The sequence below is a fragment of the Astatotilapia calliptera genome, chromosome 16, assembly GCF_964374335.1.
Source record: "Astatotilapia calliptera chromosome 16, fAstCal68.1, whole genome shotgun sequence".
Lineage (NCBI taxonomy): Eukaryota > Metazoa > Chordata > Actinopteri > Cichliformes > Cichlidae > Astatotilapia > Astatotilapia calliptera.
The window spans coordinates 26,632,230-26,641,477 of NC_137437.1; the positions used below are offsets into that span (position 1 = coordinate 26,632,230).

The following is a 9,248-nucleotide window of genomic DNA, read 5'->3' on the forward strand; positions in this document are numbered from 1 at the left end:
AACACAATTGTGGAATCCAAGAAGATTCAAATTACACTTTCTCTACAGAAATGTATGCTAAATTTTAGCATACTCAAGAGAACAATGCCATATAACTATAATTGTTTTGTTTTTTAGCTCAGCACCATCAGCATTAACAGGGTTGCTATGTTTTTGTGTCAGAAATCTCCAGATGATATTGATTTATGGAGTCAACGAAGATGTATGGAGTCAACAACATTACAAAACTCCTCCTATCACCTAATGTTGTTGTGTGGTGTCTACAAATGTGACCAACAACCTATTTTATGAGCAAAACAAAGCTAAAAGTAGTGTAGTGACTGAAGTAGTGAATGAACCATAGTCTGGTAGGTATGGAGATACCAGTTATGATTAATGTATTGACCGTATTTTATAACACAGCTGTTTCCATGTTCCTTTTCCACAGATGCTGTCATTAAGACCATTGTTTCTCAGACCATACCAAACTAAGAAATGATTTCCGTGTCACTGACTCTATGAAGTGAAATGGAAAACAGCACTCTGTCATTTTACTTTCGCTTCACCATGTTTGCAAACATTGGACATTACCGCTTTATAGCCTTTATTTTTTGTCTTCTGCTCTTCATCTTTACCATCTTTACTAATCTTCTCATGATAGTGGTAATATCCCAACAAACAACATTACATGAGCCCATGTATATTTTCATTGCATGTTTATCTGTTAATGCTTTGTATGGGTCTTCAGGTTTCTTCCCCAGATTTCTCATGGACCTTCTGTCTGACACTCATTTGATCTCACGTCCTGCTTGTTTCACTCAGATCTATGTAATTTACTCATATGCATCCTGTGAACTGACTGTTCTCAGTATTATGGCTTATGACAGATACATAGCTGTTTGCCTTCCTTTACACTATCACACAAAGATGACTCTTGAAACTGTTGTGAAGTTGACAGCACTGGCTTGGATTTTTCCTGCATTTTCTCTTGCAGCATGTCTTTGTTTGTCTGCCACACTTCCTTTATGTGGTAATGAGATCCACAAAGTGTTCTGTGCTAACTGGAATGTAGTCAAATTGTCTTGTGTTAACACTGCTGTCAACAATGTTGTAGGTATGCTTTTGACTGTAGCCACAATTTTCCTTCCCCTCTTTTATATCCTCTACACCTATTTACGAATTGTGTCTATTTGCTGGAGAAGCTCAGCAGAATTTAAGGGTAAGGTATTAGAGAGCTGTCTGCCACACACAATTTCATTTGTGATTTATTCTATTGCTGGATTTTGTGATGTTGCCTTGAGCCGGAATAATCTTGAAGTGACTAATCCATTTATAGCTGTCATTTTATCACTGGTGTTTGTTGTGATTCCTCCAGCTTTAAATCCTCTTGTGTATGGCCTTAAATTACCAGAAATTAGAAAACATATTTTAAGGTTGTTCTAGTATGAATGATGATCATTTGGAAGACTATGATTCTACATACATAAATGATTTATGACCCCATTATATTTTGAAACAGAAAGACTTTTTTTGTGGCAAATCTTGTGTTTATGATGCCTACACCTTTTTCTTTATATATGAAACAACCTGAAATATGATCAGTCTGTCTCTGTTAGTGGGCTGCTTACCACAGGTTAGCAGTAGTTAAACTTGACCCACCTGTCTTAGCTAATTATAGGTAATAGCTAATTTTAACCTTCAACCTTTCTTTTAGTGGAAAAATTCTTGAAATAGTAGTTTAGTAGTAGTAAATGATGATGAAAGCTAACTGATCATCTGCAGAGTAATGGTTTGTGAAGAGTTTCAATCAAGCTTCAGAACATCACAGTACAAAAAACAGCATTAGTAAAGATTGAAAATTATGTTCTTATGGCCTCTGACAGCGGAATCATCTCTGTGCTCGTTCTTTTAGATGTCAGTGCAGTGTTTGATAATGTTGACCATAATATTTTATCACAGCAATTTGAGAGTACCATAGGTATTACAAGTACTAGGCTGCAGTGCCTTAAATCATATCTATCTACCAGACTGGAATTTGTTCATGAAAATGTGGAGTCCTATTCACACTCTAAGGGTAATGATAGAGTTCCACATGGTTCTGTGGTAGGACAAATTCTTTTTATATTCCACGTTTCTCTTAAGCATATCATACATTATCAGTGCTATGAAAATTATAACTAGCTCTATCTATCAATGAATGCCACATACCATATTTTAGTGATCCTAAATTGATATGAAACTGAGCTTATTATACTTGGCCATAAAATGTTAGAAATTGGGTATCCAACTAGATACTCATTCTATATAAACATGCAACAATAAAACCAGAGGTTAAGTAAGTAACTATTAATAATAGTGAATTTACTTATACAGCAATTTTCAAAACAGAATTACAAAGTGCTTCACATTTTGAATAAAAGCCACAGATACATGTGTTAGGGTCCCTGGGTCGTTGACCCAGTGTTTTGTGTTTTTGGTTCTTTGATTTTGTTATTTCATTATATTCCAGCTTTGTTTTACGGGTTTTAGGATTATTCTTAGTTAAGATTCTCTGGGTGGGGTTTGGTTAGAGTTTTAGTGTTCTGGTTTTCTGTCTGTGTTCCATAGTTGCTGTCTCCCCTGTCTGCTGTATCCCCACGTCCAGTCAGTGTCTGTGTCTGCCCTGGTCCCACGTCTCTGTTCCCTTTGTTATAGCGCCTGCCTGTGAGTCTGTGTTATGTTTCCTGTTTTACTTTGAAAGTCCATGTCTGATGTTAATGTGTCTGGTTTTGCTTCCCCTTGTCTCGTTAGGCCTGATTTGCCCCACCTGTGTTTCCCTCCTGTTACCCATTCCCTGATTGCTCCCTCTATGTATTTAAGCCCTGTGTTTCTTTGTGTCTGTGTTGTGATCTACTCTCATTTATGCTGTGTGGTCCGTCTGCCTGGTCATGTAAGTTTATTTGTATTTTTGTATTTTTGTTATGTTTTGCCACTTTTTGCCATCCAGCAATAAAAAGCTGAGTTTGAGTTACTTTCCGCCTCCGAGTGTCTGCACTTTGGGTCCTTCTACTTCCACTCCTACCTGCACACAGCCTTAATCTGACAATTTTTTTGCACATGTCGAGGAGCGTGTCAGGCTACATTTCACTGTGTGTTATACTTGTATAACTATGCATGTGACAAATAAAGAACCTTGACATGTTTTAGCATACAGATATAAAGACACATAATCAACCATGCGGTCAGACATTCCCAAATAAAGCTAAGGAATGCTGTTCCAGGTTTTTTTTGTTTTTTGTTTTTTGTTTTTTTAAATGCCAAAGATGAAAAAGCACTGTCAGCTCGGGGTTTAAAATTAGAGTGTGGGAAAGTTAGGAGACTCTGGTTAGTGGATCGGAGAGCCCTGCTGCAGTGATAAGGTCTTATATAGATGAGCTTATAAGTATGGGCCTGTTCATGCACACAGCAAATCCAGCATGTCCAAATTAACACTGTCGGATTTGATTTCAACACTATTAAAGTGTCTATATGAGTCCACACCAGAGAGTGGTAATTTAACTCTTTTTGGAGAGTTGGTACGTTAACTCTGATTTAGTGTTAAACACCAAATCTGTCTGGAGTTGATAATTTAACACTTGGTGTTAAGAGTTTATATATTAACTCTCAAGAGTATTTTAGTTTAACTACGTAAGAGTTATCTTCTAATTCATTCTAAAAAGCGGGAATTTTACTGTTCTGAACTTCTAGAAATTTCTTTTGGAAATAAACATTTACTAAAAAGACGCAATGGTTTTTGAAAAACATTTATTCTGAACTGTGCACCACAATTTCAAAACATTTTCTGAAAGATTTAACAGTACACAGCAAATTCAAAAGTGTTAAATGTTTTGTTGTTAATAGTCTTCTTGCAAAAGTAGAGTTAATTTTACTCTAAGTAGAGTCACATTCTTTTAATGTAACTCTGAGGTGTAAAATGATAGTAGTTAAAATCGAGTGTTAAAAATGAGTGTTTCTCTGTCAAATCTGGAGGTGTTACAATGGAAACATTAACTCTTGACCTCTTAACTCTGAACTCCTACAGGGGCTATGACACCAGAGTAAATTCACAGACTCCGCCCCCAGCACCATAGCCTCCAATCGAAGCTGAAGTGAAGCCGTTTCAGAACATTTTGCTCTACATATTTGAGTTGTTTGCCATGCTTGGTAAGTCACTTTTTCAAAGATTGTTTCAATTATTATTATTATGAGCTTTTACTTCTGTGGCTCTTTGGAGTTGAGACAAAGCTGTGTGAAAGGTATTAGCCATGTTGCTCGGTGATAGCATAATATTCTGTTTTAGCTAGCTGAAAGGTATTGTTTGCGGGCAAATACCACAGCCTTGAAAAAAAGCTTGCATGTGAATTTTCAGTCAAACCTTTGGTCAAATACACCTAAAACAATGTCTAGAATGTGAAATGTTAGTATAATGGTGCTACTTGAAGCCTGAAAACGATCGCCCATAAAAAAATAAAAAAATGAAATAATAAAATAAAAAATAAAAAATAAAAAAATAAAAACACACGAGCAAACAGCAGTAGCTGACGTCCTGACTGGGTTCTACGTTAGCATAGATCCCTCCAGAGTTTTGTGCACACGGTTTAGGTAAAAATTAAAAAGATTGAGGTTTTACATTTAGTTCAGTATTACCTGTTGCCTGTGTCTTTGTCTTTTGGGAAAATACTTTACACAAGTAATGGCTCAAAGAGGATTCTTTTTTTTTTTTTTTTTTTTATTAAACTGTGCTGCAATTGTTTACTGGATTATTTGTGCCATTAATTAGTGTCAACTAATTTTTATTCAATCTCCGCACAGGATATGCTTGTGAAGATGGAATATGGGGGAGAGCAGAAGTGCGTTGAAGTTCCACAAAGGGATGAATGAAGGACATGCATATTGTATTGAAGAAATAAGTGTTGAGAATGCTGTTATTTGCATTTACCAGCTCACCTATGTCAGACCTTTTGATAAACACAATTCTAATGAAAGTGAGAACATGTACACTGTTACATCTTTCAGAAAATGTTTTGAAATTGTGGTGCACAGTTCAGAATAAATGTTTTTCAAAAACCATTGCGTCTTTTTAGTAAATGTTTATTTCCAAAATAAATTTCTAGAAGTTCAGAACAGTAAAATTCCCGCTTTTTAGAATGAATTAGAAGATAACTCTTACGTAGTTAATATATAAACTCTTAACACCAAGTGTTAAATTATCAACTCCAGACAGATTTGGTGTTTAACACTAAATCAGAGTTAACGTACCAACCCTCCAAAAAGAGTTAAATTAACACTCTCTGGTGTGGACCCATATAGACACTTTAATAGTGTTGAAATCAAATCCGACAGTGTTAATTTGGACATGCTGGATTTGCTGTGTACACATGTTCTCACTTTCATTAGAATTGTGTTTATCAAAAGGTCTGACATAGGTGAGCTGGTAAATGCAAATAACAGCATTCTCATCACTTATTTCTTCAATACAATATGCATGTCCTTCATTCATCCCTTTGTGGAACTTCAACGCACTTCTGCTCTCCCCCATATTCCATCTTCACAAGCATATCCTGTGCGGAGATTGAATAAAAATTAGTTGACATTAATTAATGGCACAAATAATCCAGTAAACAATTGCAGCACAGTTTAATAAAAAAAAAAAAAAAAAGAATCCTCTTTGAGCCATTACTTGTGTAAAGTATTTTCCCAAAAGACAAAGACACAGGCAACAGGTAATACTGAACTAAATGTAAAACCTCAATCTTTTTAATTTTTACCTAAACCGTGTGCACAAAACTCTGGAGGGATCTATGCTAACGTAGAACCCAGTCAGGACGTCAGCTACTGCTGTTTGCTCGTGTGTTTTTATTTTTTTATTTTTTATTTTTTATTTTATTATTTTATTTTTTTATGGGCGATCGTTTTCAGGCTTCAAGTAGCACCATTATACTAACATTTCACATTCTAGACATTGTTTTAGGTGTATTTGACCAAAGGTTTGACTGAAAATTCACATGCAAGCTTTTTTTCAAGGCTGTGGTATTTGCCCGCAAACAATACCTTTCAGCTAGCTAAAACAGAATATTATGCTATCACCGAGCAACATGGCTAATACCTTTCACACAGCTTTGTCTCAACTCCAAAGAGCCACAGAAGTAAAAGCTCATAATAATAATAATAATAATAATTGAAACAATCTTTGAAAAAGTGACTTACCAAGCATGGCAAACAACTCAAATATGTAGAGCAAAATGTTCTGAAACAGCTTCACTTCAGCTTCGATTGGAGGCTATGGTGCTGGGGGCGGAGTCTGTGAATTTACTCTGTTGGTGTCATAGCCCCTGTAGGAGTTGAGTTAAGAGGTCAAGAGTTAATGTTTCCATTGTAACACCTCCAGATTTGACAGAGAAACACTCATTTTTAACACTCGATTTTAACTACTATCATTTTACACCTCAGAGTTACATTGAAAGAATGTGACTCTACTTAGAGTAAAATTAACTCTATTTTTGCAAGAAGACTATTAACACCAAAACATTTAACACTTTTGAATTTGCTGTGAGAGCTTTATATGTTACTAACAGGGTTTAAAGTGGATTCTGAATTTCACTGGGAGCCAGTGAAGGGATGCAACAACAGGTGTAATATTTGAGTCGTGGTTTGATTCTTGGTGGTGTGTTCTGCACCAACATGTGACCGGTGGTGTTCTATACTGCAAATTTTGATATTGATCCAATATCAAGTAAATACAGGGAGGGCATTGGCAATACCAATAGAGATACCAATCCTTTTAACCTATAAATAAGCTTATATAGTGAAAAGGAGTGTTTAATGATTTATGAGAATTATCATCAACATGCAAGTTCTGAACAAATTTCAATGATGACTAAATCTCTGTGATCACTAAATCACAAAACACACCTTTCAGCTTTTCGTGTATTTTGAAACTGTATGTTATGGAGAGCTGGCATCTAAATGTGCCTGTCTCGATAGCACTTTGGGGCAAATTCTGTTGTTCAGATGTGCTCTAAGCTATAAATAAAGCAGACGTGACAACAGTGACTTGATGTTACTGATGAGGGGGCTGATGTACCGGCTGACTTCCTTTTAGAAATTGTGAGAGCCAAACATAACCTTAAAGATAACTTGTTACTGTTTAGGCTACATTTGTTTTCTGTAAAGAAATGTAACCACAGTACATACTAACGGGGTTTGGCGGCGTAACCCAACACTGAACGCTAGTCGTTGCACGTGCAAATCCGCAAAAGATGCAAAAACGCCCCCTCAAAAAAATTCTCATCCATTCATTCATATTATAAAATGAAACATATATGGCAAAACAATTTCTGTTGTATGTGTGAAAGTGCAGAAATTGTATTTTCAAGAGTAAATGAAAAAAAAAAAACAAGAAATGAAAGCATCCCTAGCTTGATGCACCACTTCAAGCGTATATAAACCTCTGGTGACATACTCTTTGAGGGAGACAGTCGACAGACAGTCTTCTTTTTACTGTGACACTAATTTCTACAAATGTAATGTTCTCTTGTTGGAAGTGTGAAATGACACCTTAAAAAGGTAAACTATTTTATTATGGATAATGTGTCAGTGGTTACTGTTTTTACTCTCTCAGGTTTAAGTGGTATAGCAAACTACAAGATCACTATCTTTATTTTTACTTTACTGTGTTACTGTGTGATTTGGCTGGTAAATTTGACGATAATTGTCACAGTCATTGTGGATAAAAGCCTTCATGAACCCATGTACATCTTCCTCTGCAATCTGTGCTTCAATGGACTCTATGGGACAGCTGCATTTTATCCCAAGTTTCTCTACGATCTTCTGTCCACCACTCATGTCATCTCTTATGCAGGATGCCTTTTACAGGGTTTAATGGTGCACTCTTCAATTTGTACGGACTTCTCTCTTCTAGCTCTCATGGCATATGACAGATACGTGGCTATATGTCGACCTCTTGTGTACCACTCTCTGATGACTACACAAAGAGTTTGTATCTTTGTATTTTTTGCTTGGATTACTCCCTTTTACCTGATATTAATGAGCACAATAACAACAGCAACATCGAGGTTATGTGGCTCACACATACCAAGAATTTACTGTATAAACTGGTTAATTTCTAATCTAGCTTGCTCTGCCTCTGTAGCTACAATTATTATTCCTGCTTTTAATTACACCTTTTATTTTGGTCATGCCGTTTTTGTTTTCTGGTCTTATGTACATTTGATCAAAACGTGTCAGTCATCCAAAGAAAACTGGAACAAATTCATGCAGACATGTGTACCACATTTATTCTCTTTAGCAGTCGTTGTTGTGTCTTTTCTTTTTGATATGTTATACATGCGATTTGGCTCAAAGGAAATACCACAAAGTTTTGAGAATTTCATGGCAATGGAGATTCTCTTCATTCCACCAATTATTAATCCCCTCATGTATGGATTCAAACTGACACAAATTAGAAACAGAGTTTTGAATTTTATATGTGGTAAAAGTTCAGCTTTTATATTAAAGTCATGAGTGTGTCTGTTTATATTTGTACATATTTAATTCAAGAGAAATGTGAACTACATTGTTAATTAATAGACACTGTGACATATGCATATTATTTCTAGGTTGTCTTCATTAATTGAAATATAAGCATCAGACCTCCCTTTGGGTTTGAACATATAAACTAAACACATTTCCTGTACATTCATTTATTTACACTTTTTTCTTTTCTAATAAAATAATGAGTTTTATTTAGTTACATCTTACTTTGAAGTCCAGCTTCTTTTTCTGGTTGACTGAGATGTTTTCTTTCACCTATAGTTATACATACCTACCTTTGGTCCAGAATTGCATTGTCGGGTAATTACTGAAAATCTCAGCCACTAATTTATTTACTAAAATAATAGTGTTGTTTTTTTCTTTCAGTCTTTTTTTGAGCTTGATGGTTCACTTCACACCTGGGGTTCACTGTTCAGGGTTGCCACCACAACAGGCCCTTACAACTGTACAGGCCACAGATCAGTACATGTTCCTTACCTCAGCAACAGAGGTGAGAAACACAATCCATTCAGGCTTAATGACTCCAGCCACACTTGTGATGCTGCTGAAGCTCTGTCAAGTTAAAAAACTTGTATTGTATGTATTGATTTTTAACCCAGTGAGTTGTCTTTATTAAAACAGAATGACACACTTTATTCGAGGAGTGTACAGACTTGCTTTAGCTTTTGAATTAAAATAAAAAGGCTAAATAGTATTAA

General features: G+C 35.7%; 2 protein-coding genes and 1 long non-coding RNA gene across 3 annotated transcripts; all 3 read left to right on the forward strand.

The window, feature by feature from the left end:
- Positions 1–507: 507 nt before the first annotated feature.
- On the forward strand, positions 508–1,422 carry LOC113008505 (olfactory receptor 6N2-like). Its single transcript, XM_026145969.2, has one exon. The coding sequence runs from the start codon at positions 508–510 to the stop codon at positions 1,420–1,422; it is 915 nt and encodes a 304-aa protein (XP_026001754.1).
- A 2,630-nt stretch (positions 1,423–4,052) lies between these two features.
- LOC145421087 (uncharacterized) lies at positions 4,053–5,067 on the forward strand. The gene is made up of 2 exons (XR_013902376.1): positions 4,053–4,161; positions 4,810–5,067. It is a non-coding gene; the product is annotated as an uncharacterized LOC145421087 (long non-coding RNA).
- Positions 5,068–7,437: 2,370 nt separating this feature from the next.
- LOC113007589 (olfactory receptor 6C4-like) lies at positions 7,438–8,520 on the forward strand. Its single transcript, XM_026144303.2, has one exon. It carries the CDS (start codon positions 7,579–7,581, stop codon positions 8,518–8,520), a length of 942 nt encoding a protein of 313 aa, XP_026000088.1. The 5' UTR covers positions 7,438–7,578.
- The last annotated feature ends 728 nt before the right edge of the window (positions 8,521–9,248 follow it).